Source organism: Panthera uncia, chromosome C2 (assembly GCF_023721935.1).
Source record: "Panthera uncia isolate 11264 chromosome C2, Puncia_PCG_1.0, whole genome shotgun sequence".
In the NCBI taxonomy this organism is placed as follows: domain Eukaryota; kingdom Metazoa; phylum Chordata; class Mammalia; order Carnivora; family Felidae; genus Panthera; species Panthera uncia.
Window position 1 is genome coordinate 43967053 of NC_064810.1, and position 27554 is coordinate 43994606.

General features: G+C 34.0%; 1 protein-coding gene across 1 annotated transcript in view; it reads left to right on the forward strand.

The window, feature by feature from the left end:
- Positions 1-15970: 15970 nt before the first annotated feature.
- The window catches only part of EPHA6 (EPH receptor A6), an 867771-nt gene continuing 856187 nt past the window's right edge, over positions 15971-27554 (forward strand). Inside the window, exon 1 of the mRNA XM_049628043.1 lies at positions 15971-16423. Within this exon, the coding sequence (XP_049484000.1) occupies positions 16048-16423 (376 nt within the window). The 5' untranslated portion in view covers positions 15971-16047. The remainder of the gene's footprint in view (positions 16424-27554) is intronic.

Sequence of the window (27554 nt, forward strand, 5' to 3'; positions counted from 1 at the left end):
AAACATTGACCTAGATAAAATGTCATGTCTAAGGAATTCACTCCAAAAGAAAGAGCAGGAAAAAGTAACAGCCAGATTTAATCAATACAGATATAAGTAAGATTCCTGAACCAGATTTAAAACAGCAGTCACACAGATACTAGCTGGGCTTGAGAAAAGCATAAAGGACACTAAAGAACACCTTACTACAGTGATAGAAGAACTAAAAACTACTCAGGCCAAAATAAAAAATGCTATAACTGAGAGGCAAACTGATTGGTGGAATGGCAACAAGGATCGATGAAGTAAAGGAATGAATCAGTGATATAGAAGATAAAATTATGGAAAATAATGAGCTGAAAAGAAGAGGTAAAGATAGGTATTGGATCATGAAAGTAGACTTAGTGAACTCTATGACTCCTTAAAGAGCAATAACATTTGTATCATAGGAGACCCATAAGAATAAGAGAGAGAAAAAGGGGCAGAAGGTTTATTTGAGCAAATTATAGTTGAAAATTTCCATAATCTGGGGAAGAAAACAGACATCAAAATCTAAAAAGCACAGAAAACTCCCATTAAATTCAACAAGACATACAGGGCGCCTGGGTGGCTCATTAGTCAAGTGTCTGACTCTTGACTTTGGCTCCGGTCATGATCTCATGGTTCGTGAGTTTAAGGGCCACATGGGGCTCCACACTGAACGTGTAGAGCCTGCTTGGGATTCTGTCTCCCATTCTCTCTGCTCTCACTTCCACTTGGTCTCTATCTCTTTCTCAAAAATAAATTTAAAAAAATGTAAAAAATTCAACAAGATATAGAAACATAGACAAATTCACAAAATACACAGACAAGGAAAGAATCCTGAAAGCAGCAAGGGAAAAAGTCCTTAATGAACAAGGGAGGACAGATCAGGTTTGCAGCAGCTCTATCCACAGAAACTTGGAAGACCTGAAAGGAGTGGCATGATATATTCAATTTGCTAAGTGGGAAAAATATGCAACCCAGAATACTTTATACAACAAGGCCGTCATTCAGAATAGAAGGAGACATAAAGAGTTTTCTAGACAAATGAAAACTAAAGGAGATCATGATCACTAAACCAGCCCTGCATCATATATTAAATGGGTCTCTTTGGTTGGTGAAAAAAAAAGATTAAGAGCAACAAAGACTACAAAGGAACAGAGAACATCACCCAGAAACACCAACTTTACAGGTAACAAAATGGTACTAAATTCATATCTTTTGAATAATAATCAGTTTGAATGTAAATGGACTAAATACTCCAATCAGACACATAGTGTATCAGAATGGATAAAAACAAGATCCATTTATATGCTGCCTACAACAGACTAATTTTAGACCTAAAGACACCTGAAGATTGAAAATTAAGGGATGCAGAACCATCTATAAAGCTAATGGATGTCAAAAGAAAGCTGGAGTAACCATAATTATATCAGACAAGCTAGATTTTAAACCAAAGACTGTAACAAGATATGAAGAAGGGCATTATATCATACTTGAGGGGTCTATCCATCAAGAAGATCTAACAATTGATATTATTTTGATAATATTTATGCTCTCAACTTGAAAGCACACAAATATGTAGACCAATTAATCACAAACATAAAGAAACTCATTGATAATAATAGCAGGGGACTTTAATACCCAGCTTACAGCAGTGGACAGGTCATCTAAGCAGAAATCAACAAGGACACGGTGGCTTTGAATAATATACTGGGCTGGATGGACTTAACAACATATTCAGACATTTCATTCTAAAACAGCAGAATACACACTCTTTTTGAGTGCCCATGAACATTCTCCAGAATAGATTACATACTGGGTCACAAATCAGGCCTTAACAAGCACAAAAAGGCTGAGATCATACCATGCATATTTTCAGACCACAATGCTATGAAACTTGAAATCAACCACAATAAAAAATTTGGAAAACCCTCAAATACATGGAGGGTTAAAGAACATCCCACTAAACATCCCACTAAAGAATGAATGCGTTAACCAGGAAATTAAAGAAGAAATTTAAAAAAAACCCTCAAATACACAACCTAACCTTACACTTAAAGGAGCTACAAAAGGAACAGCAAATAAAGACTAAAGGCAGCAGAAGAAGAGAAATAACAAAGATCAGGACAGAAATAAATGATATAGAAAATAAAAAAAAAAAAAACAGTAGAACAGATCAATGAAATTGAGAGCTGTTTTTTTGAAAGAATTAATAACATTGATAAACCCCTAGCCAGACTTATCAAAAAGCACAGAGAAAGGACCCAAATAAATAAAATCATGAATGAAAGAGGTGAGATCACAAACAATACCACAGAAATACAAACAATTGTAAGAGATTTTATGAAAAATTATATGCCAACAAACTTAACAATTTGGAAAAAACGGATACATTCCTACAAATATACAAACTATCAAAATTGAAATGTGAAGAAATAGAAAATTGATAACCAGCAAAGAAATTGAATCAGTAATCAAAAATCTCCCAACAAACAAAACTCTAGGGCCAGGTGGCTTTCCAAGGGAATTCTACCAGACATTTAAAGAACAGTTAATACCTATTCTTCCCAAATTGTTCCAAAAACTAGAAAAGGAAGGAAACCCTCCAAACTAATCTATGAGTCCAGAATTATCTTGATTCCAAAACCAGACAAAAACCCCACTAAAAAAGAATTACAGGCCAATATCTTTGATAAACATGGATGCAAAAATTCACAACAAGATATTAGCAAGTCGATTCCAACAGTACATTAAAATAATTATTCACCATGATCAAGTGGGGTTTATTCCCTGGTGCAGGTGTTTTTGCAAATCAATCAACGTGATACACCACATTAACAAAAGAAAGGGTAAGAACCATATGATCCTGTCAATAGATGCAGAAAAATCATTTGACAAAATACAACATCCATTCTTGATAAAAATCCTCAACATACTAGGGATAGAGGGAACATACCTCAACATCATAAATGTCATATACAAAAGAACCACAGCTAATGTCATCCTTAACGGGGAAAAACTGAGAGCTTTTCCACTATGGTCATGAAGAAGACAGGGATGTCCACTCTCCCCATTACTATTTAACACAGTACTGGAACTCTTAGCCTTAGCAATCAGAAAAAACCAAAAACCAAAAACCAAAAACCAAAAAAACCTTCCAAATCAGCAAGCAAGAAGTAAACTTTCACTGTTTGCATACCACATTATAATCTATGTAGAAAGCCTAAAAGACTCCACCAAAATTTGTTAGAGCTAATACATGAATTCAGCAAAATTGCAGGATGCAAAATCAATTGTACAGAAATTAGTTGCATTTCTATGCACCAATAATGAAGAAGCAGAAAATGAAATCAAGGAATCAATCACATTTACAAATACACCAAGTTCAATAAGATGTCTTGGAAAACCTAACCAAAAAGGTAAAATATCTGTACTCTCAAAACTATCAAACACTTATGAAAGAAATTGAAGAGGACACAAAGAAATGGAAAAATATTCCATGTTCATGGATTGGAAAAAAACAAATACTGTTACAATGTCTATAGTACTGAAAGCAAACTATCCATTTAATGCCATTGCTATCCAAATACTAAGAGCATTTTTTACAGAGCTAGAACAAATAATTCTAAAATTTGTATTGAACCACTAAAGACTCTGAATAGACAAAGCAATCCTGAAAAAGAAAAGCAAAGCTGAATGCATCATGATTTCAGACTTAAAGCTTTATTACAAAGCTGCAGTGGTCAAGACAGGCAAAAAACCAGACACATTGATCAATGGAACAGAATAGGAAACCCAGAATTGGACCCACAACTGTAAGGTTAACTAATCTACAACAAAGCCAGAAAGAATACCAAATGGTAAAAAGACAGTCTCTTCAAATAATGGTGTTGGGGAAACTGTGTATCAACATGCAAAAGCATTAAACTGGACCACTTTCTTACACCATACACAAAAATAAACTGCAAATGGATAAATTACCTAAATGTGAGACAGGAAACTATCAAAATCCTAGAGGAGAACATAAGTAGCACCCCCTTTTACTTTGGCCATAGAAACTTCTTACTAGACATGTCTCTAGAGGCAAGGGAAGCAAAAGAAAAATGAACTATTGGGACTTCATCAAGATAAAAATCTTCTGCAAAGTGAAGGAAACAATCAACAAAACTAAAAGGCAGCCAATGGAATGGGAGAAGATATTTGCAAATGACACATCTGATAAAGGATTAGCATCCAAAATCTATAAAGAATTTACCAAACTCAACACCCAAAAAACAAATAATCCAGTTAAGAAATGGACTGAAGAATAAATGGACATTTTTCCAAAGATTTCCAAATGGCTAATAGCCACATGAAAAGGTGCTCGATATCACTCATCATCAGGGAAATGCAAATTAAAACTACCATGAGATATTGTCCTACACTGTCAGAATGGCTAGAATCAAAACAATAAGAAATAAGTGACAGTGGAAATGTAGAGAAACAAGAAGCCTATGCACTACTGGTGGGAATGTAAATTTTTTAGCCACTGTGGAAAACAATATGGAGATTCCTCAAAAATTTAAAATAAACTATGATGGGACACAACCTCATAACTGTCAGAATGGCTAAGATTAACAACATAGAAAACAACATGTTGGTGATGATGCACAGAAAGAAGAACATTCTTACACTGTTGGTGGGAATGCAAACTGGTGCAGCGATTATGGAAAACAGTATGGACTTTACTCAAATAGTTAAAAATAGAACTACCCTAGACCCAGGAATTGCACTACGAGGTATTTACCCAAAGGATACAACAATACAGATTTGAAGGGGTACATACACTCCAATATGGAAAAAGCCCAAATGTCCATCAGCTGATGGATGGATATAGAATAGGTGACACACACACACACACACACACACACACACACACACACACAATGGAATAGTACTCAGCCATCAAAAAGAATAATATCTTACCATTTGCAACAATGTGTGGAGCTAGAGAAATAAGTCAGTCAGAGGAACACAAATACCATGTGATTTCACTCCTATATGGAATTTAAGAGAGCCAAAGCAGATGAACATATGGGAAGGAAAAAAAAGAGAGAGAAGGAAGCAAATAAACCACAAGAGACTCTTAATGACAGAGAACAAACTGAGGGTTGGTGGAAGGAGGTAGGTGGGAGGATAGGCTAAATGGGTGATGAGCACTAGGCGTTATATGTAAGTGATGAATCAATAAATTCTACCCTTGAAACCATTATTACACTATATATTAAGTAACTAGCATTTGTATACAAATCTGAGAAAAAAATGTTATTAAACTTTTATTAAATTAAATATTAAATATTAAAAAAATATTATTAAACTTTTAAATTAATAGGAAGGAGAGCCAATAAGTTCTCTAAAATTTGATCAAATAGAAAAAGAATTGTAAAATATGATTGAAAAATTAACAGACATAAAAAAGGAAACCACAAAGTCCAAAATCTATATAACAGTATACCAAAGAGAGAAAACAAATAAAAGAATGTGTGAATAGAATATAACTAATAAAATAACATTTCCCAGAGACAAATACAGATGTTGTTTTTAAAAATAGATTTAATTTTTGGAGCACATGGGTAGCTCAGTTGGTTAAGTGTCCAACTCTTGACTTTGGCTCAGGTCATGATAGGCTTTCATTGTTTGTGGGATCAAGCCCCGCCTTGGGCTCCGAGCTCATAGTGTGGAGCCTCCTTGGGATTCTCTCTCTCCCTCTCTCTCTACCCCTCCCCTGCTTCTGTGTGCTCTCTCTCCCTCTCTCTAAAAATAAATACATAAACATCTAAAAATAGACTTTATTTTATAGAGCAGAAGGTACAGAGAATTCCCACTTATCCCCTTCCCCCGGCACACAGATTTTCTATTATTAACATCTTGCGTTGGTATGATACACATATTATAATTAATGAGCCAATATTGATACATTACTATTAAATAAAATTTATAGTTTATATTAAGTTCACTTTTTGGTTGTACAGTTCTATGGTTTTGATAAACGCATAAAGGTGCCATTATTGTTATTACTTAAATTTTGAAAATGAGCAGAAAGAATAAGAAGAAAAGTTCAATTCTAAATAGACTATCTTGAATTTAGGAACGCCAAATATAACTGGAAGATCCTTACCATTTTCAAAAAGAGAGAAAAATGGGGGTTAGATTCATTGAAATGAAAATCACTAACATCAAATATTAGCAATCATAGGTGACAATGGAGCATGATTTCAAAATTTTGCTAAGAAATAATTATACACTCAGCCAACCTGTAAGAAAATAATAAAAATTTTCTGACATATTAGAGTAGAATATTTTTTTTAAAAAAACATAAAGGTCTGAGTTTATTTCCCATATGCTCTTTTAAAAGAAATAAGTTAAATTGGTGACAGACTATAGGAAAACATATTTTAGGCCACATGGAAATATTATCATTAAATTTAAATATTAAACTAAAGGATTGAAATATTTTTAGAAGTCCAATTTAACAAATGGTTTTCTAGCTTTGAAATAGGTCAGTACTAGATAAATCTTACTGATGATTTAAAGAAGACAATTTTTATCAACAAAGAAAAAATAACCTAGTAATTTGAAAAACAAACAGGAAAACAAAAATGTTTAAACTAAACACATTTGACAAATTAATACATAGAATGATACTGTAAAATTAATGAAGTCCTAGAGAAGTTTTTAATCTGAGCCACTAGACCAACATGCTGGCACAGGATTAGTCCTTAAGTTTCATTTCATTCCTCCTAGATGTAATCACCAATGTTTCAGCAAATAATACTTGCATAATACTATAATCAACACAGTGTATTAGCATAACTGATACTGAAAATATGGAAAAGTTAGTCATAGTTACTAAACAGAATGTATATGTTTTAATTAAACCTTTGGGCTGTAAAACAATAATGGTAATGGTTATGATCATAATTAAGAATAATAATGCTATATTTGACAAGGTTATGGTAAAGAGACAGAAATGTAAAAGGATATATAGACTGCTCATTTCAAAACTTAATATTTGGGCAGCTAAGAGGTACTGTAAATAAAGAAGAATTAAAGATCAGTGGAGAAATAATTTAACAGTATATGGAGACAGAGAAAAATAGTAAAGAAGTTAGTGTAGGTAAGCTTAATTCCACATTTTCATATCAGAGAGTTAAAAGATGCTTTTTAAATTTGATAAATTAAAAAAACACTAACATTTTACCTAGAGCTTCACTATCCAATACAATAGTTACTAAGCCACATGTATCAAATAAATTTATATTGGTTAAAATTAAATAATTTACAACGTATTTCCAGGTTACATTAGCCATATTTCAAATGCTCAGTAGTCACATATGGCTAATGGCTGCGCTTTTTGGGGAATGTAGAATAGAACATTTCTCTCATATTGGAAAGTTCTTTTGGAAAACACTGATTTAGAATAATGAAAATAAATATGAGAAAACAAAATCCGAAATACGTAGATGGGTTAATCACAAGGATTGGGTCTAAGAGTTGAAAATCGTTAGAGATTTTTAATTTTATACACAACTGGGGAGTTTAGATTTGTATTTATATATGGTTATATTACTTTTAAAATAACAAAAAGTATAATAAAAAATGAATAATCAACACAATTTATAACTCTCCCAAAATACTTGTTATTAATTTTTAATAAATTAAATTGTACTTAAAGCCACATGAATAAGTAATGATAGATATAATTTTTTTAGGAAATACTTGGTATCAGCCAAAAAACAGGTTGAATGCAAAGAACATGAGCAAATACTCAGCTACTTATTACCTGTGTAACTCTGGATAGTTTATCTTTCAAGCTTCACTTTCTCAAATGCATATCATTGGTACTGTTATCGTTGAGTTGTTGGCTGTTGATAAAATAGAACAGCATGGCTCCAATTGCTTCCATTTCTCCTTTACATTTTGTTTTGTGAGGGAACAAATAAAGATCAAAATTGAGTTATTAGGTTAGTTGTGTCAGGTTAGTATCTGAAAGGAGGGATGGTACACAAAGGAAGTATTTAAAGACAAGGTAAAATAAATGTATTTGCTTAAATTATTTTGCATTTTTGCCTAGATTTTATAACAGAGAGTCATTGCTTTATTTTTGTCATTGTAGAATATTAAGATTTTCTTTAGCAAAAGCATTGCTGAAGGAAACATTCAACAAAACTAAAAGGCAACCTACAGAATGGGAGAAGATATTTGCAAACGACATATCCAATAAATAGTATCCAAAGTTTATAAAGAATTTATCAAACTCAACACACAAAAAGCAAATAGTACTTGGATAGTACCTGGCACACAATAAATACTATGTAACTGCTTTCTAAGTAATAGAAAAATTAATACTTTTAATTTATTATATTGCAAGCTGACATTTTTATTCGATTTTCTTTTTTCTTTTTTTTAATTTTTACTTTGGTGCTTATAACAAATTAAAGTTATAGAAAGATAGCATCAAGTAACAACCTTGATATGCTAAAAATGAAACAGTGGTGAGCAGATTCTCAGGCTTTCCTATGAACCCTCATATTTAAAAAAAAAAAAACAACAAAAAACTACTAACATGAAAACGGGATCCTGACATTTCTACATGCAAATTTAAAACTAAAGAAGAAGAAGAAAAAAAAAGCCCCGTAACACAAAGACAAACACATTATCATCTAAATGCAAAAGTCTTGCTGCTTCTTTAACGAATTTCTGGGTAAGGATATTAGTTTTGGAACCTCCACTACTGTTACTGAGTCCCTCAGGTTACTGTGATCTTATGAAACCCTGGCAGTTTAACAGCCAGAATAGGCATAGCAGGGTTGATGGCAGCTTCTGAACCATTTTTAAAATGTAGCATCTAGCAATGTAGACTAGGCACATTGGCAAGTAATTCTATTCAGAATTGAAATATTTTTAAATAATATTATGGTTTTCCATTAGGGTGACTATTTTTAACGTCTTTGACCAACTCAATGTAATATACAAAAAGCACATCATGTCAGGCTAGCTTTGAAGACAATGTAAACCCATGTAGCAGCAGAGTTATTGTTCAAAGTGTGCTTCATTTTCGTTCATGATAAACATGACTGTGTGTCACAGAATTGTTGTAGTAAGAATAGGCTTTTCTTGTAAAAAGTTGTACTGTGCCTATGCAATGTTTACGTGGTTTTCAGATTCCTTTCTTATTTTCTCCAATAGTAAACAAGCAAACAGTGAAAATAAACCTATATATAGAGAGAATAAAATTATATCTATATCTTCATATAGATATAGACATATATAAAATATGTGCTATCCAATGTGGTAGCCACTGCCATATATGGCTATTTAATTTTAAATTTATTAAATTTAAGAAAAACTAAAAATGCATTTACTCAGTCATTCTAGACCACATTCACATACTGAAAAGCTATATGTGAATGTGGTTACTGGCTACTGTATTGAACAACACAGATATACAAAATCTCTAACACTGCAGTAAGTTCTATTAATCAGTTATTAATATATCACTTGTTTTAGATAAATCACATATGACCTTAATATTTTAACTTGTACATATTCTCAATAAACAAGAAACTTATTTTTTTCCCATTGGATAAAAATACTCAAAAACAAGCATGAATATACTTACGATTTTTTATATATTTACAAAAATTATACAAAATAAATCAGGAAGAAATAAATCAATAGTCTTTGACTATACATTAATAATAATCAAAGTCAACTTAGTTTTTATGTTTTTTTCATTAGTATGTAAAATTTTATTTTTACCTCTAAAAATAGCAAAGATACTACAATTGAATTCCAAATACTATGAACATCCGTATATTCAAATCCTATGGGCCATTAATAGAACTTAACAGTGAAATACCAGAGGAGTCTCACATTGGCTCTATATTGGAATTTAGTTCCTGAGTAGCAAAAGCCCATTTTCATAACAACTCAGAATGGGCACATCTTACACGCAATATATGTATTTCACATATAGTAAGTTATAATGTTATAATGACTCAAATATTTAATGATCTTTAACAAACAGAAAAAGGAAAACTAGATACTTTTTAATAGTTGAAATATGTAATATTCAATTATCTTTTATGAAAAATTAAGATTATAAATTTGACTCAAAAATAAATATAGTTAGTGTTTAAACACACAGTTATTTAGCACATATTTTTTGTAGACATGTAAAAGAAACATTCTCTGCTTTAAAAACTTTTTGAGGTTCTTGAGAAGGCTGTATATGTGTATCAAAGTTAGACAAAAATGTGAAGAACCATAAGTTAATTGTCAAGTGATTGGTATAAGTGAGTTACATGGAATTTTTAACCATCTAATAATTATAAGATAATATTGAGAAATATTTATATTCCCTATAAACATTTGAACAGCCATAGTAAAGAAACATACTATGATTAAAATGATGGGGAACTCCTGACATAAAAGGCATATTAAGTTTTCATTGGGTTGTTATAGGTCATTTGGAAATATAATGAGATGTCATTCAAAAACTGTTCTTTTTATAATCAAATTTTAATATACACCAAAATATATAGAACTTCATAAATGCAAACATGGTACCTGACTTCAAACTAAACTGAAATATTATGAGAAACATTTTGATAAAAAGTACTTACAAAATCCAGCTTGAGATGCCGGGTTAATTATTTCCTTTCATCTGACACATTTACTCTATCTCTAATTTGTAGTAAGAGAACATGTTTTGCATTAATTGTATCAAAATAGTTAAAATGTTTAGCTGATAATGGTTATTAATATGGATAATATTATTAATAAATTTAACATTTAACTATTTGATATACCCAAATATTTGTATTACAAAACCTAGCTTTGTCTTTTCCTGAAGCAGGTCATGAAGTATCTTAATACACATATGATATGATAGAAAATTTCTAAGCCTATTTTGATAGACTAATTTGAATACATAAATAGATATTAATAGCAGTATTCCTGTAATATTTTATCTTATTTGTTAAGATGGAAATAGGTGTATTTCAATATATAAAGGTTTTTTTAAAGTTTTACTTTTAGTTTTACTTCTATAATTGGTCTCTGGTTGGTATTTAGAACATGCTCTTTAATGGTATTTATTATAATTCAATAAAAATGAAGTTTTTCATTCAAGTGGGCATGAAAGAAAAACTGAATTAATATGTTACTAACAAAACTGAAATAATTTAAAACAAACTTTAAAAAATTCTCTACATAATTTAGGTAAAATTAATTTTTGTGAATATCTGATGCCACAGAGCCTATTATGTAAACCTCATTAAAAAGGCAAGTAAATTGAATCTAGTTGACTTATTTGGCCATTCTGTATAGCCTTCAGTATTGTAATTGATAGTAGTAAAAGTTCACGTACTAGCTTTCAAAGGATGAAACAATCTTTACCAAAAGTTTAACTCAAGCAAAAGTAGTAATGGTAGAGATCCATGCCTTAAAAGGTGAGGGTATGATTCTTTTCCTCTTCACTAAAATAATGCGAAACTCTATTATGGGGTAATAGATGCCTTGTAATGGAATAATTCATATGTCTGTGACTGCAATATAATATAAGCTTCTAATAGTTAGGAACTAAATCCAAATAATCCTTGTACCTTCCCCATAATGCTTAGCACAGATGCACATGGAAATCTCACCTGGTAAATGTTACTGAATTAGAGTAGTACTAGAGAGAAGATTTTTAATGACTTGCAAACACATTAATATATATATATATACATCATATATATATTTAATAAAATGTATGTATATATTTAATATATGTATATATTATATATATATGATGTATATATATTTGCACATATATTTTCTCTTATTACAAAATGCCATACAACATAAAAACAAAAGGTAATATCGGAGCAAAATAAGCTAATGTGTTTTATGTAGCCTCAAGTTGATTTATTTTCTGTGAAGTTTTTAAGATTTGATATGCTTAACAAAAAAGTGAAATAGCCAGCACTGCTTTTGAACGTCTTCTTTCAGAAAAATATTAACTATCTCCTAATATCAAAGAAATATTTCTGAAGTGTGTTTTCCTTCTGATTACATATTTTCTTAAAGTAAAGGGCCTCAGATTAACTATATTTGACTTTGTGGATTTTTTTTTTTAATTTTAGTGGTCTGCATTGTAGAACATAAAACCTAAGCTTTTAATTAATTTATACTTTAAAGTTAATGACATGACAGCAACAATACTTTTCACAGCATGTCTCTAAATTTTATATTAACAAAAAAGACTTAGACAATTGTACCTATTCAAAGTACTAATCTTCTAAGACTTGATGTTTTGACATACTTGAGAATCAACACTCTTTATTTATGTAGCTTCTACCTTGACCTTAGAAAATGTAAATTACAGATATAAATGGATTAATTTACTCTTCTACCAGGATAAAATACCTAAGATTTTCTCAAGCCTTGAAACATGCTGAGTATTAAACATTATAATCCTTTTTTTCCTCAAAGAAATTAATTGCAGGTTAAGTCTCTTCTCCTTTCATCATTTTAAAAAGCAAATAGTATTTTTGAATACTATTATTTCTACTATAAAAGATAGCTTATACTAGTTTTTAGTGTTATTTACATATATTTTTAATTGAACTGTGGTTAACATACAATATTATATTAATTTTAGGTGTATAACATAGTGATTTGACATTTATATACATTACGAAATACTCACCATGGTAAGTGTAGTTACCATCTATCACCGTACAAAGTTATTACCATATTATTGACTATATTCCCTATGCTGTACTTTTCATCCCTGTGATTTATTTATTTTACAACTGGAAGTTTATACCTCTTAATCCCCTTTACCTCACATAGTCTTTATTTAATAAAAATTTAATCATTCTTACCTGAATCCAGACCAGGTATATGTACCATATATCATGAAGAACAGCAGTCTGAAAGAATACAAAAGAATTCTGAATATAGTGCTGAAAAATGAGACATGAATGCTTTTCTGAATATGGGTATGATTCAAACAGACAAGTGCAGATAAATCTACATGAATATTGCATCTGGTTCACTGAGTGGCTTATAATTTTGAAACTGTCACATGTCAGCAAATACATCAACACTGCTGGAAAATCAAAAAGGAACTACATTTCTGTTAAGTGAAATTGCTTCCCCCTCACATAAGATAACCATGACTATATTTTAAATAAAAAGTTAGCTTTTAAAAACAAATTATTTTTACTTATATTATCATTAACTCTTTTCTGAGTGAAGAGAACTGACCACATAAAAGAAATCAACAAATGTTTCAGAATGAATATCAATATACACATTGTGTGTGTATATATATGTGTGTATATAAATATCTATGTATTTGTATGTACATATAATGTAGCACAATGGTCAAATAGTTATGGTAATTCTTTTGGAATCTCACTAGTCAAAGGTCATGATAACTGCACTTCAATTCATGTTCTTTGAGATGAGTTTTTTTTTTTTTTAAGAGGTCGTTATTTTCTAGACATGCAATTGACAATATCTAAATATATGAAGCAGTTTTTATTTTAATATTGATAAAAGTCTTGTAATGTTTTTCTTAAAAATCAAAACCAGAATATAACTATCGATTATCTGACCAGAAAGTAATATGCTTCACTATGACTTATTTACACAAACAAAAATTGTGAATTGCAGATGAATTGTAGGTAGGGGTAAAGATCCAGTTTAAAAATTCAAATCTAACTTTAAAAAGGTCATGGAAGTCTATTCTTTGGCAATAAAGAGATTGTTTAAACAAAATATCAGCATAATGAATCATTAACACTTCTAAGACTATTTAGACATAACGATTTATATTATAATGCAGCCTTTTACAGTTGGCAAATTATAAACTGAATTTGCAAATGCCCATGTGGTCAGTCAGTATCAGTAAGAGTGGTAAAATCAAATTTTACTCCTTTAAGTACCAATACATAAACTCCATACTTGGCTATCTTTTCAGCAGTGATTTGCATACGTTTAAACTGGCATGGACACCTTTAAAGAGAGGCAGTGTTTGAATTCGTAAGGAGAGTGAAAGTACAGTCACCAATCAGAAACCTTCCTTACATTCTCAAAATCGCTTGCATTTTACATTTCTCTCCACGCAGCTGAATTAGACGTGGGGCTTCTTCAGCCACACTTCCCTCTGCTTCCAGTAGACTTTAGCCAATAACTGAACTTCAACTACCATATGTGACAACAAACATCGCAGGGTGGAAACACATCGAATGAGGATCCTTTCTCTCCCAGAATTCCGTAAGCGTCAAACGCCGATCCTTTGCTCCTTCATCAGCTATTTCCTCAACACTTGCCACTGTGCCATTTCCCTCTGCCCACTTTGAAAACATCGTCTACCCTTTATAAGAACACTGTTTTCTCCGCTCAGCATTCTCCATTGCCATAAATACGTTCTGAGTTTTAAGGAGGGCTTTTCAAGCTCACTCGACTGTGACAGGCTAAGTCCCTTCAAGAAAGAAGATGATGATGCTAAAGAATAACAGCAAATAAAGTATTACAGAACCCCCATGCTAGCAATATGGGTTGCTCTGCGCCACCCTATAAAAACGCATTAAGTTTAGTCTGAGAGCCTTTCCTCCTTGCTTTTTTCTTCCTCGTGTGAGCAGTCGCCTCCACCGGCGAGCAGTGGAGGCATTTTTGTTGTCGACTAACCCCCTCTAGCGCCGAACTGGCAGCATCCGAGCCGCGGCTGCCAGGCGGGCCGAGCGCAGGGCTTGGCGGAGCTCAGGAGAGCTCGCGGCTCCGGCCCTGCCCTCTGCGCCCGCCGCGGCCGCGGGGCGAGGGCACGAGGGCCACGGACGCGAGACCTCTCCCTGTTAGCACTGCGTGTTGGCCCGGCCCTGCGCTGAGAGCCGCGTGATCCTACCGAGTCGCCAGTGAGTCTGCGGCTTCCCACCGACTCGAGCGCCGGCGGGGAGTGGGTGCCGCGAGGGGGCGGCTTGCGTGGGGAGAGCAGTCCGCTCGCCGCGCACCCGGCGCCGCCGTGGATGTTGCCGCGCGCCGCTCAGCCCTCGAGCCGCTTGGAGCGCACGGTCCGACGCCGCCACGCCGGGGGCACGCCAGGAGCGCTCCGAGCCCCCAGAATCCCAGCGCCCACGACTGCGACAATGCTTGTGACCTCCACCGCGAAGTCACCGCCGCACGGCGACGCGAAGACCTCAGTGAGCCCCGGCGCCGGGCACCCGCCCGTATCCAGCCTGATGTGACTCTCCTCAGCTGCTGGCTCGCTCTTTTTTGCCTTACTAGGACCCGAAACAGCGAAGGAGGCCACAAAGTTGAGGCGCTCGCCCTAGTGGGCAAGTTTGGGCGACCCGAGCGGTTGGAGTGGTCGGCCGCCGCCAGGCTCGCCCCACACCGGGAGCGCCTGCCCACAGCACTCACCCAGCGGCGGAAATGTGGAGAAATCAGGGAGAAACGGTGTCAGGGGCTGATTAGCCCTAACACGCTCGGCGCTGCTGCCGCGAAATGGGAAGCAAAGTGTTTGGGGGACTAAGTTCGGCCTTAGAAATGCCCGGAAAGAGGCTGCCAAGGCCGAGGCTCAGCGCGGACGCGGCGGAGTCGGAGGTGTCCTCTGTGCTAGCCGCTGCCGTTGCCACCTGGGCAAGGGGCTGAGGGCGCAGCGCGCACGTAGCTCGCTCGCTCGGACCACTCGCGGCCCCGCCGAGCCACTTCGTTTCCTTAGCTCTCGCCACATCGGCCGAAGGAGTGCCCGCGCGGTCCCCGCGCCCCTTCACAACTGCTGCGCCTCCTGCTTTTGGCTCTGCAAGTGCCCACTTCAGTCCGGAGAGGCGCTCGGGCCGCCGAACTGCCCGCCGCACCTGGTCGTCCCTCCCCCCACTTCCCCCCCGTGAGGCGCCCTCCCCCGCCCCCTCGCTCCCCTCCTCCAAACCACAGCCCGAGCTCGCTCCTGCGCGCGCGCTCTCCCGGGCCCAAGTGAATAGTCCTCGCGCGAGCGGGACACGGTGGTGGATGCAATTCCGCTCCCTTACTGCCGCCAGGAGCTCCCTGGCGCCGCAGGCAGCGTCCTCCTCCGAAGCAGCTGCGTCTGCACCTGGGCAGCCTGGACCTTCGTGCCCTGCCCCCGGGGCCTCGCGCGGGGGGCGCCCCGGGACACCTCCTGAGGGCCGGGTGGAGGAGGAAGAGGAGGAGGAAGAAGACGTGGACCGGGACCCCTATACGCAGGACACCTGGTCCCGCTGCTGTCATTTCTCTTTAAGTGGGAGAAGAGAGCCGGGGAGAGCCATGGGGGGCTGCGAAGTCCGGGAATTTCTTTTGCAATTTGGTTTCTTTTTGCCTTTGCTGACAGCTTGGCCAGGCGACTGCAGTCACGTCTCCAACAACCAAGGTAAGGGACGGGGCGGAGAAGGGGGAGGGGGGGCGGGAAGAGGCGGGTACTCTGACGACCGGTGCATTGGTCGCCTCCTGCAGGTAACTTTGTCCCGGGGTAGGCTTCTTCGGGTTCGCCACATGAGGAGGTCGAGGTTGTTGTCCCCTTTACCAGAGCGCCAGGAGCGGCAACCTTCCCGAGTTGCGGTCCCTTTTGCTCCCAAATGTCTTTAAACGGATGTGTGGGCATCAGCAGCAGTTGGGTCCCACCGCTGGCGGCCGCGGGACCGCTCCCCGCAGCGCTGTCTCCCCAGAAGGTCAGGCTCCGTGGCATACGCTTGATGGACTTCTGGCTCTTCGCTGTGGCTAACGGCGCGGTTACTCGTAGGTTCTCACTTGCTTTCCTGAAAGCGGATAGCTCCCGCTGTACCCTGTGACTAAATACCAGCCTTGTGCCTGTGGTAGCTATGTTGCCCTCGCCCAGCCGCAACCCCTTTAGCCCATCCAGACCGAATGTAGACTTGCTGGAAATTATTCCTGGACCAGATGCCCAGATTTTTGTGGTTTCTTTATTGCCGTGACGAGGCGGGGGGGGGGGGGGGGGGCGGGGAGAAAAAACGTTAAGTGTGAATTTCCAAGTTGTGAATATCCTACTCGTAAAGTGGAGTCACTGACAGATTTTTTAGGAGGAAGACTTTGGTAGATAAAGTGGTAAAGTGAAACTGTATAGTGTGTGAAAAGTGAAAGTCAGGTTTACACAATGGAAAGCACTGAGAATTCTTGAACGTTTTCTTTCCTTCTATTCAGTAGTCTTTATGAGACATACCTCACTGGATATCTGCTGTGAATATTTAAGGTTCTGTAAAAATATCACCTGCATAATCTAAATTCCTTGAACTAAGTGGCGAACAACCATAAAAGTTTTCCAGCATGTACCTGGCTGGATGTTCTCATTGGCGCCGTGATGACCATCAATATGTCACCTGTTAATGTCACACGTTTCTAAAGACCTCAAATGTAAAACTTCAATTATCGTTACAATTTAACATCTAAGGCTTTGAAATAATTTGCAGATATAAAAATGGAGGTCAGATGATATGAGTGTGCTCTTGCTTTGTGAGGATGAGAAGGTAGAGAGAAGGCAAGTAAAACAACACAGCCCTCTTTTGTGTCATAAACATATGACCATTTTATTTTATTTGGAAATATAATTATTCAGAATAAGAATTCTGTTCTTATTTATACAGCTGCTACTTTTGACAGGTTTTCCTAATTATTTGTTTTTTTTTTACCTGCCAGATTGAAATCATACATGCATATGTAAATTTGGAAATCCTACATAACTGTCATGTCTTTGAAGATCTGTCACAAAAGTGCCACCTATAGTACAATACTTGCCTGTGTTGGTGTATACCTTCACACACATTCCTCATTTGTTTTCAAGGGCAATTGGCATTAAATATTGAAGGAGTAGTTACTTAATATACCTCTGTAAGAATAGAAGGTTTTAAAAAATAGCATAAAATTATTTACTTGGACTTTTTTTGTGGGGAGACAACGATTTTTAATGATCAGAAACTCAGACGTTTATATCGTAGTATGTGTTAATATTTAGTATGTTAGTATACATGTCTTTAGTAGCCACAGTAGACTCATTTACTAGAAATATTTAACAGTTATTTCCATGCAATCATATCCCTAAATCAACATTTAGTTTTTCATTAAGTATCTATGATATACCAGTTACCATACTGGGCCCTGGGGAAACTAACATAAATAAAACACATATCAGAATCTCCAAGTGACTAAAGTGCCATTCTACCAAAATGTGTCAAGTGTTAAAATACCACCTTTCAGATATTCATGTTAAATTTAAGGGCATTGAAGAGTTATTTGTTAACCTCTTGCAGTAATTTTTATTTTTTATGAGTTTCCCATGCTTTTTAAATACATTTTACCTAAAATATTTACCAATATATGTATTATATGTGTGTTTGTGTCAATTCGCTTAACGTTTGTGAACATTACTTAGTTTACCCATCAGTTAAGGAGGATCTTAATTTGAATTTTTATTATTATAATAGAAACGCAGGCTATGCATAAGATTACACTTGAACAATACTGTACCTAAAGGCTAAGTTGGATAAAATTTAGAGTTCTTCAACAGAAGATTATAGAGAAATATGCTCCGATTTTTTTTATCAGACACAAGTGATTGCTTATAAAATGGTTTATACACCCTAAATTCATAGTGATTAGAAGTTAACCCTTATGTTACTTTAGGATAATATTTGAATACTGAAATCATCACACTAATGGTTAATAAAATGTCAGACTTCAAAATGTTATTAACATTTTGGAGATTTTTTTAATTTGTAGTTTCATGAATTAGATAACATGAATCAAAACATTCCTTAACAATTTTTTAACATTGAAAATATGGGGCATTACAGTATGTGTACAATATAAAAAGAATAATGTAAAACATAAATTAGATTTGTTATACACATAGTAAATATTAGTAATATGATTAATATTTAATTTTAAGGAGGTAGTATTTATTTTCCTAGTAATTTGTCTTATAATGGAATTTATATTTTATTTTAAAAATTTGTTAGGGTAAAATTTCATTTTTATATAACTTGTCTTCTGATTAAGGATATTTACAAAGTAATTTTTTAAATGTTATTTATATATTTTTACCAAATTATATAAAATCTTCCGTGGTGAGTAGATTCACCTTTCCCTCTCCGTTTTTCTATTGCTTAGCCAGGGTAAAATGATGATAATGACAAAAAAGTGAACTACTTCATTTTTAATATGATGCTTAACAAGGTACTGAGAGTAACTTGACTATAAGAAGCATCTCTTGTCCTTTAGCTGGATGTGAAGCTCTGCACTATAAAGACAAAATAAATCAATTTGACACTCTCTTCCTATTACCTAAACCTCCTTGAATCGATCAGAAAGTAGAGTTGCTTCCTAGATCACTTCATCTGATTAAGTAAGTGAAAACATGATTTGTGTTCAAATTTCTCATATTCCATTAATTTTCTCTGTATTTAAAACCACAATATTTATTAAGTAATACCAATTTTAATTTAAAAATAACATTTTATCTTCTTTATAAGCTTTATTTCTGTACTGAGCATTTAGGTGAATATAAAGCATAATCTTATTTCATATGTAAGTGACCATGTCTATCAATTACAGTGGTTAGTAGCCACCAGGGGTCCATTTATTCGAAGATTACTCTGTTTTAGCTAATAGTACTGTATAGCCTAAAAGTGTTGATTTATTTCTCAGATCATGTTTCCAAAACTAATCAGAGACTAAAGTAATTGATTAAAGCAAAATATGGTTCGCATACAAGAGTCTAGTGAACTCATTTTACTACAAAGATTGTGTGAATTGATCTTTTTTTTTTTCCAGGATACTTAGGAAAAATTAAATAAACAAGCAAAACAGTAGTCTGACTCATTACTATCACTGAATTTCTTAATTTGAATGCATTGACTGTAAAATCCCCTGAGTTGTATGTGAATACAGGTTAACATACCTGAGCAGAAAAATATCGGCTTAAGAAAAGTCATAGCCTAAAATTAGTTGAACTTCCATCAGTATTGTTCACAAACTGTAAAAGTAAATATTGTTCTTATAGAAAGGGATGAATTGAAAGTTTTTTAGAAAGTTTGAGTGAACTTTATCGAAAATATTAAAAACTTTGTTAAATAAGAGAAACTGGATGATTTACAAAGTATGTTTCTAAAATACCTTTCACCTAGATAAAATTCATTTGCAGGGGTAAGCTGTTCATGGTTGTAAAGGGGCAGGAGTTTGTAATCACATGCCTTCTTATTACCTATAAGTATAAAAACAACCTAAAGTGTCATTTTATAATACATTTACAAATCAGAAAAAATCATGTGTAATTAGTCATTATGATTAGTACTCAAAGTAGAAAGATAAAATGTCATTGATATGTATTGATCATCTAAGTATTGTTTGCTCTGGGTTTGGGATAAAAGTGTATCTAAAAACTTTTTCATGCACGAAAGTTATACAGTGTTCTTTAAGGGTCTCTTTAAAGTAGAAGTAACATGAATAAAATGGTTTTATTTCGATTTTCCTAAGAGGAAAAAATACATATCTAGGGGACAAGACAAAATTAATGTTTCCATTACATCTTTTATTTTTTTTTTATATTTTCAAGCTTTTCTGTATGGAATTTGTATTACTTTCATGTTACAAAATTAAATATTAAGAAAAATATTAGAGTAGAATCCTTCTGTTTCTTCACTCATTATTGCCAGCATAAACTAGTACAAAAGGCATTATGTATTTCTTGTATTTCCTTCTCCTAAGATCTTTCCCCATCAGAGGCACCACATCTCAGTCAGTCTCTACCTTTATTCACACACCCGAGTACTTCAGGGTACATACTGCATTTGTCCCAGATGGCAAGAGAATGGATTGTACTTTATACTGTACATCAACCAGACTCCAGCAGTAATAGAAGTTAGCAGTAATAGAAGTTTCTTCTTTGTGTTTGACTCAACATTTTTTGGGAGCGTAAATTGATAGAGATCAGTACATATAGTTAAGTAATCAAAATGGGTTGGCTTTGCCTAAAGTACAATATAATCCAACTAAATTTATAAAGAAGGATTAAGTTGTTTATGCATCTACCATGTTCTTTTCTAAAATAAAAAAATATGTATTTGAAGTGTGCAAAATAATTTGATATACTACGTCTACAGCATTTTGATCAACTTATAATTTCATTAGACTGGGGAAGTGACATTTGAGCCAAATTCTAGGGAGAAAAAATGTAGAAGTATGGAAGGGGAAGAATTGCATTCTAGGTATAGAGAACTGCCTTGGCAGTGATCTGGAAAGGAAATGAGCTTGACACATTTGAAGAACGGAGTCCTGTGTGACTGGAGTTCACTGAAAAACAAGAGAGTAGCACAGTGGGCAGTCTGAAAGATGGCTAGGAACCAGATCCCACAGAGAAGAAAAGGAGTCATGGTAATGAGTTGTGTTTTAGTAATATTCTAGGTAAAATGGGAAGCTTTTGAGAGATTTTAACCAATTTTCATTTTAAGAACATTATGGCTGATGAGCAAAGAAATGATTGGAAGATGGCAAGAATAGAATTAGGGGTCTGTTGCAGTTGTTCAGGAGAGGGGTTATGGTGGCCTGGCCTAGAGTGGTGGTAGCAGAAATGGGGAAAAGAAGACGGATTTGAGATACATTTTGGAAGTAGAATTTGTGGGACCATCTTATCTTTACAAAGAAATAAGTGTAGATATTCAGCATTTATATCTTTTTTTTTTTTATTACCAAGGGGCCCAAACAAATTTTTCATTACTCCCCATAAAAATTACCTTGCCATATAATTACTGATACTTGACAGGGACAGGAGGGGTGATTATATGATATTCTTGGGGGCAGGAATGAGGGAAGGAACATACTTTCCACTAAGCAATAGTAAATTGCATGTCATTTAACAAATTTCTTTGACCAGTTAATTATCAATTGTTTGAATTCCCTTTTAATAATATTATATAGGTGCTGTTATTAAATATATAGAATCATAAAAAGTCTTAACAGTCCTATATATTTAGTCTGTATTTAGAAAATTCATACTCTGGAGAAGCTTCATTTAAACATTTCCAAATATTCTTAAATATATATTCAAACATAGTAAATCTTAAATTTTACTTTACTGCTTAAAATTTTCTGAAAAAAAGGCTACTGTTACAGTTATTTGCTTTCAGTAAACATTTTGACTTATGTAATATACAGCCTCAGTTTTCAATGATAAATATTATAACTGAAAGGAAACATCCACTCTTTAAAAGATATTTATTGAAGGCCTTCTGTTTGATAGGGTGTTTACTTGCCATCTATAATGGATAAAGGAGAAGTTTCCCTTCCAAAGAATATGACCCAATGAGGAGTTTCCAGTCTCTTTCCAGATCTGGCAGGAACATTTTGTTTCCTTAAAATGAGGTACAAAAGCGATTAGAAAAACTTTGAAAACACGTTTGTTATGTGATAAGGTATAGCAGTACTGACAATAAACCCTCATAGAACATGTATATATCATTTATTTGAAAGTGATATCTAAGATTACATTTTATCTCAAAATGAGTCACTCGATAATCATTAAGCATCTCGCTTGTGTCAGGAATTATGCTAGGTTCTGAGGCTACATTGATGATTATAGTACAGTCTCTGTTCTTTAGAAGCTCAGTCTGCACTGTTGATGTTGTATATCTTTGAATCATCTTTAATTACTTGGTGATTTTTATAAGATGAAGAATTTTATAGTAAATGAGATTATGAGGGAGAGAGGGAAGGGAATAAAATACTATCAACCTTTTTACACATTTTACTTGTAAAATTGCTTCACAAGAATCTTCTAATGTTTTATGATGGGTATATATTTAATTATATAAGAAAAAGCATAAATATACATCTTAAAAATATATTCATGGTATAAAAACATATTTCATATACCTAATGGCTTTCCACAGACTGACATGTGGAGTGAGCTTTTGTTCAAGCTGGCATATTTTGTTTTTTTAAGGTGGACTAATTATTGAAAACTGTAATTTATGTTGAAGATGCCAGTTTTCAGTTTCAAATAGAAGCAAGCATACCTTTTAATTGAACTTTGAGTGAGAATTAAGGTTAAAGTGTGTATTTTCAGTCCATGTCCTGAAAAATACTTCAGCTACTTTCCTAGGATACTGCTGAGTCCTCTAACTGTTGGCCTGTTTGATGACCTGTACTTGCATAAAATTGAAAAGTCATCACTCTTCCTCATATTTCCTTTCATAACTTCAGGTGTAAAAGTCATACTTACTTTTTGATCATAGGAGATACAAGATAATATCTCCTTAAAAATTTGATATTCAGGGGGTGGAAATAATGTTATTTTTATCTTGTAATGTTAGATATCTTTGTGGATCTCTGGAGCTGATAAAAAGTAAGCATATGTGTAAATATAGATGTAACTTATTTATTATGCTAATTTACAAGTAACATAAGACTAGGATAATTATATATTCTTTCAGGTTGTACTGTAATATGATACTTATATTTTGTGGTACATGAGCATCGCAATGAGAAACACGTTCTAGTACATAAAGTGTAATATGTAGAATAAAGATAAAACACTTGTCCACAATTAAAAAAATGATCAAATGGAAATTTTCCTACCTATGATAATTATTAATAGGTATATTTTAACTAAGTTAATCAATAGAAATATTTTGTGTATTTAGAAATGAAAAGGTATTACATTAGTATGTATTCCAAGTAAGAATTATCAAAACTAATTGAAATTGCCCTGAAATTTGAGTTGAATTATATTTTAATATCACCTTAGTTTTTACTTTAAAAGGCAGGAATTTTTTTGTTATGTTGCTGAGAGATGATACTTTAATATTGTTGAATATAATATAAATTAAATGTATAGAGAATTAAAATGAACAATGTGTGCTATTCTAAAAATTGATAGCTTAGACAATGACATTTATTTTTAAATATGATTCAGTAGTTACATAGTTTATACAGACACCAAAATGAAAGAAAAATAGGGATAGAAGAGAGAGATGAATTATGGCTCTATTTAAAAAATAAACCTGTTGGTTAAGGAATCTTTCATTATACATCTCTCATAAAGTTCCGACTTAGATTCCTTAATCTCAGCAAGTATAGAAGTGCCCATTGATGACAAACAGTCTTAGCTAAAACCTAAACCCAAAACTACAAATTTCCCTCCACACTACCTCTGAATTTAAAGTATGCTTAGATAATGTTTATCTTGTGAATGCAAGTGAAAATAAGTAGTAGCTGCCATTAAGTGTGACAGGAAAGAGCTGAGCAAACTAGTAGCTAGCATTGCAAAAATCATGAGAGTTTTGTCAATTTTCAAAATTAAGTAAAATTTCTATATTGGTCCACTTGTTAATAATTAGTATGTCTCAACAGCAACAAAAAGACAAGTGGATAATAGGACAATTTTAGGATACTAGAAAATTTAATGAGGAAAGTTCACCCTTAACTTAGCTATTTTTCACACATAATTTAGTGAGGAAGCAGTCAGGAAGAGATCTCAATTTTTATCTTGAAAAGAAACCCAAAATTTCAGAAGTATATATTATTGTTAAAACATATTGCTTAGTATAGTTCAAAGTAAGTAAAAATTAACATGCTCCAATTTTATTGTTATATTTATGATACTATATTAGAGCAAAAAGGTATCTGTAGTAGATGCAATAACTTACTATCTTACAGTGTTATAGTATAATAATTTCATTTTATAGGTTAAAAAAACTGTAGTTGACCAAGGTTATTAAAAGCATCAGTTTGGTTCTTTGTTTAATAAAAATTAAATGTGTAAGAATCTTTATAATACTCACTAGTTTAGGATCAGAAATCTATATATGTATGCGTTGTTTTTTAGATTTTCCAGAGCCCTATTACCTAGTAAAGCAGAATTAAAATATAAGAATTTATTTTAAAGATTAGTATTCCAAAGTTTTAATATGCTTATTAAGGCTAAATGAAGCTTTTTTTCCCCTAAAAATGTAGTGAAGCCTTAAAATCAGATGAAATTGTTAGCCTGTTTCTATAATAAAGTCATCAGATACTTTTTGATTGGAATATAGCTGTTGTTACCTTTGGATTTTTTATTTGTTCATTTATATTTTTATTACTTAGATATATATGGTTTATTTTTTTGTAGAATTCTCAAACTAGTTCAACAATAAGGGTACATTCATCCAATTTTTAAATGAAATATATTGATAACTCTTATGTTTTTTTTCCACTGTGCTGGGCACATGAAATACAAAGGCAGGTTATTGCCAGGAACTTCTGAGAGCCTAAGATCTAGTTAGGCCATTTATATGTTATTGAATAAGTGAAGCATTAATTTATATATCAAGGTTATATGGATTAGCTGTTGCATAGATAAGTTCACATCTATGAACTATTGTATACAGAGATGAAAAGATAAAAGTACTGCCTTAAGGGTCTATGGATTGATATATGGAAACATTGAAAATAAATATTCATTCCCTATATTGGCCATGACTTTATGTGACTGCTAGAAATGAGATAAGTTAAGATCTGCCTCCTGACCTTAAGGACAATGTTATGAAATTGAAGAGAAATACCAGACAGTTAAACATTAGTGATCTATTATTGCAAATATAAAATGAAGGGAAATAACATCAAGTTTTACGAATAAATGAGTCACACATGGAAAATAAAAATGAGCTTCACATTTATCAGTTTTCATCATCATGAATATATGAAGTTATTAAGAGAATTAAAATGAGTAGCTCCTCCAGAGATCTCAATTCTTTAAAAAAAAATTAATGTTTATTTTTGAGAGAGAGAGAGAGAGCAAGCAAGTGAGCATGAGCAGGGCAAGGGGCAGAGAGAGAGGGAGACACAGAATCCGAAGCAGGCTTCAGGCTCTGAGCTGTCAGCACAGAGCCCGATGCAGGGCTTGAATCCAGGAGCATGAGATCATGACCTGAGCCGAAGTCGGACGCCCAACTGACTGAGCCAAAGTGCCCCAGAGACTTCAATTTTTAAGTTACTTTGAATAGTTATTATGCACTTAAAGATTAAGATTTATTCTACATACAAATGCAAAGTAAATATCCAAGTAATATCTTACATTGAGCATAAAACTTTTAAGTTAAGTGGTACAACTTGGCTTTTTCAATAGAGTTTTATCAGGTTCTTTAAGAAATATATTTAGTGATGGTGGCTGCTTTTATAAAACCGACAAAATCTAAATTTTAATGAATTACTATGATTTTGTCTACTGAATATTTTATCTTTAGATGAAGGCAAAATTGGAAATACCTGTATGGTTTATATTATATTTAATTTAAAGATTAAAAATCTTTTTGTAGGTTCGTTCCATCTCCTAGTATGTTAATTACTTGTTTTATTATATAATTCTTTTCCCTAACTCTATTAAATATTTGTTTTTAGCAGTGTTTCATAACTTTGAAATTGCTTTAATATCTAAAGAAATTAGGTAAATTGCTGTTTTATTGATTTCATATTTGAACAATGTGCCTGTAGAAACACATAGAAATAGAAATTGCTGCCAGAACATGGTATTTTTAAACAGAGAAAAATCAATAGCAGATTATCCATGATTAGCTGTTGACATTTAGATTTGTATATTTAGAATGTCAAAATCTCTGAAAACTGTCAATTTAGTTTCTAAATTACAACAGTATTCTCAAATATAACATTTTATTTTTTTATCTTTTTAAGTTTATTTATTTATTTTGAGAGAGAGAGAGAGTGGGGGAGGGACAGAGAGAAAGGGAGAGAGAGAATCCTAAGCGGGCTCCACGGTGTCAGCACAGAGCCCAATGTGGGGCTTGATCCCATTAACTGTGAGATCATGACCTGAGCCAAAATCAAGAGTTGTCTGCTTAACCGACTGAACCACCAAAGCACCCTTCAAATCTAACGTCTTGTGGTTCACATCTTCCCTCCAACATAAAGGTGTACTTATAAAAAAACAATTAATTGAAATAATTATAGATCTTTTGACAAACTGGACTTTAATTAATTAAAAAATTAGAGATCTGCCAATAAGCCTAATGGATTACTCATATCTTTGCATGCATCTACGTTTGTTGTTATTATTATTACAATATGCTAGTATAGGCATTATTTCTATCTTGTGAAAATAAATGTATTTATAAGGCATATTATAATTGGATTAATATATTCTCCTTTAACCATTATACAATACCTGGAATATGGTTATTGCTATGTCATAAAAATTATTTTGATTCTATGCCAGAGTATATATCATATATCATAAGTCTTTATGCTATATCATAAAAATTATTTTGATTCTATGCCAGAGTATATATCATATATCATAAGTCTTCAAAGTATTTTCACCCACAGGAGATGAACCTAGGCTAGGCTGACCTAGGCTGTCAGAATGTAACTTGTTGCCGGACTTTACTAGACTGATGATTTTTTTGAGGTTTAGTATCTTAATTATATAAGATTATGATTTTATAAACACTATACCACACACACACACACACACACACACACACACACACACACACACACAC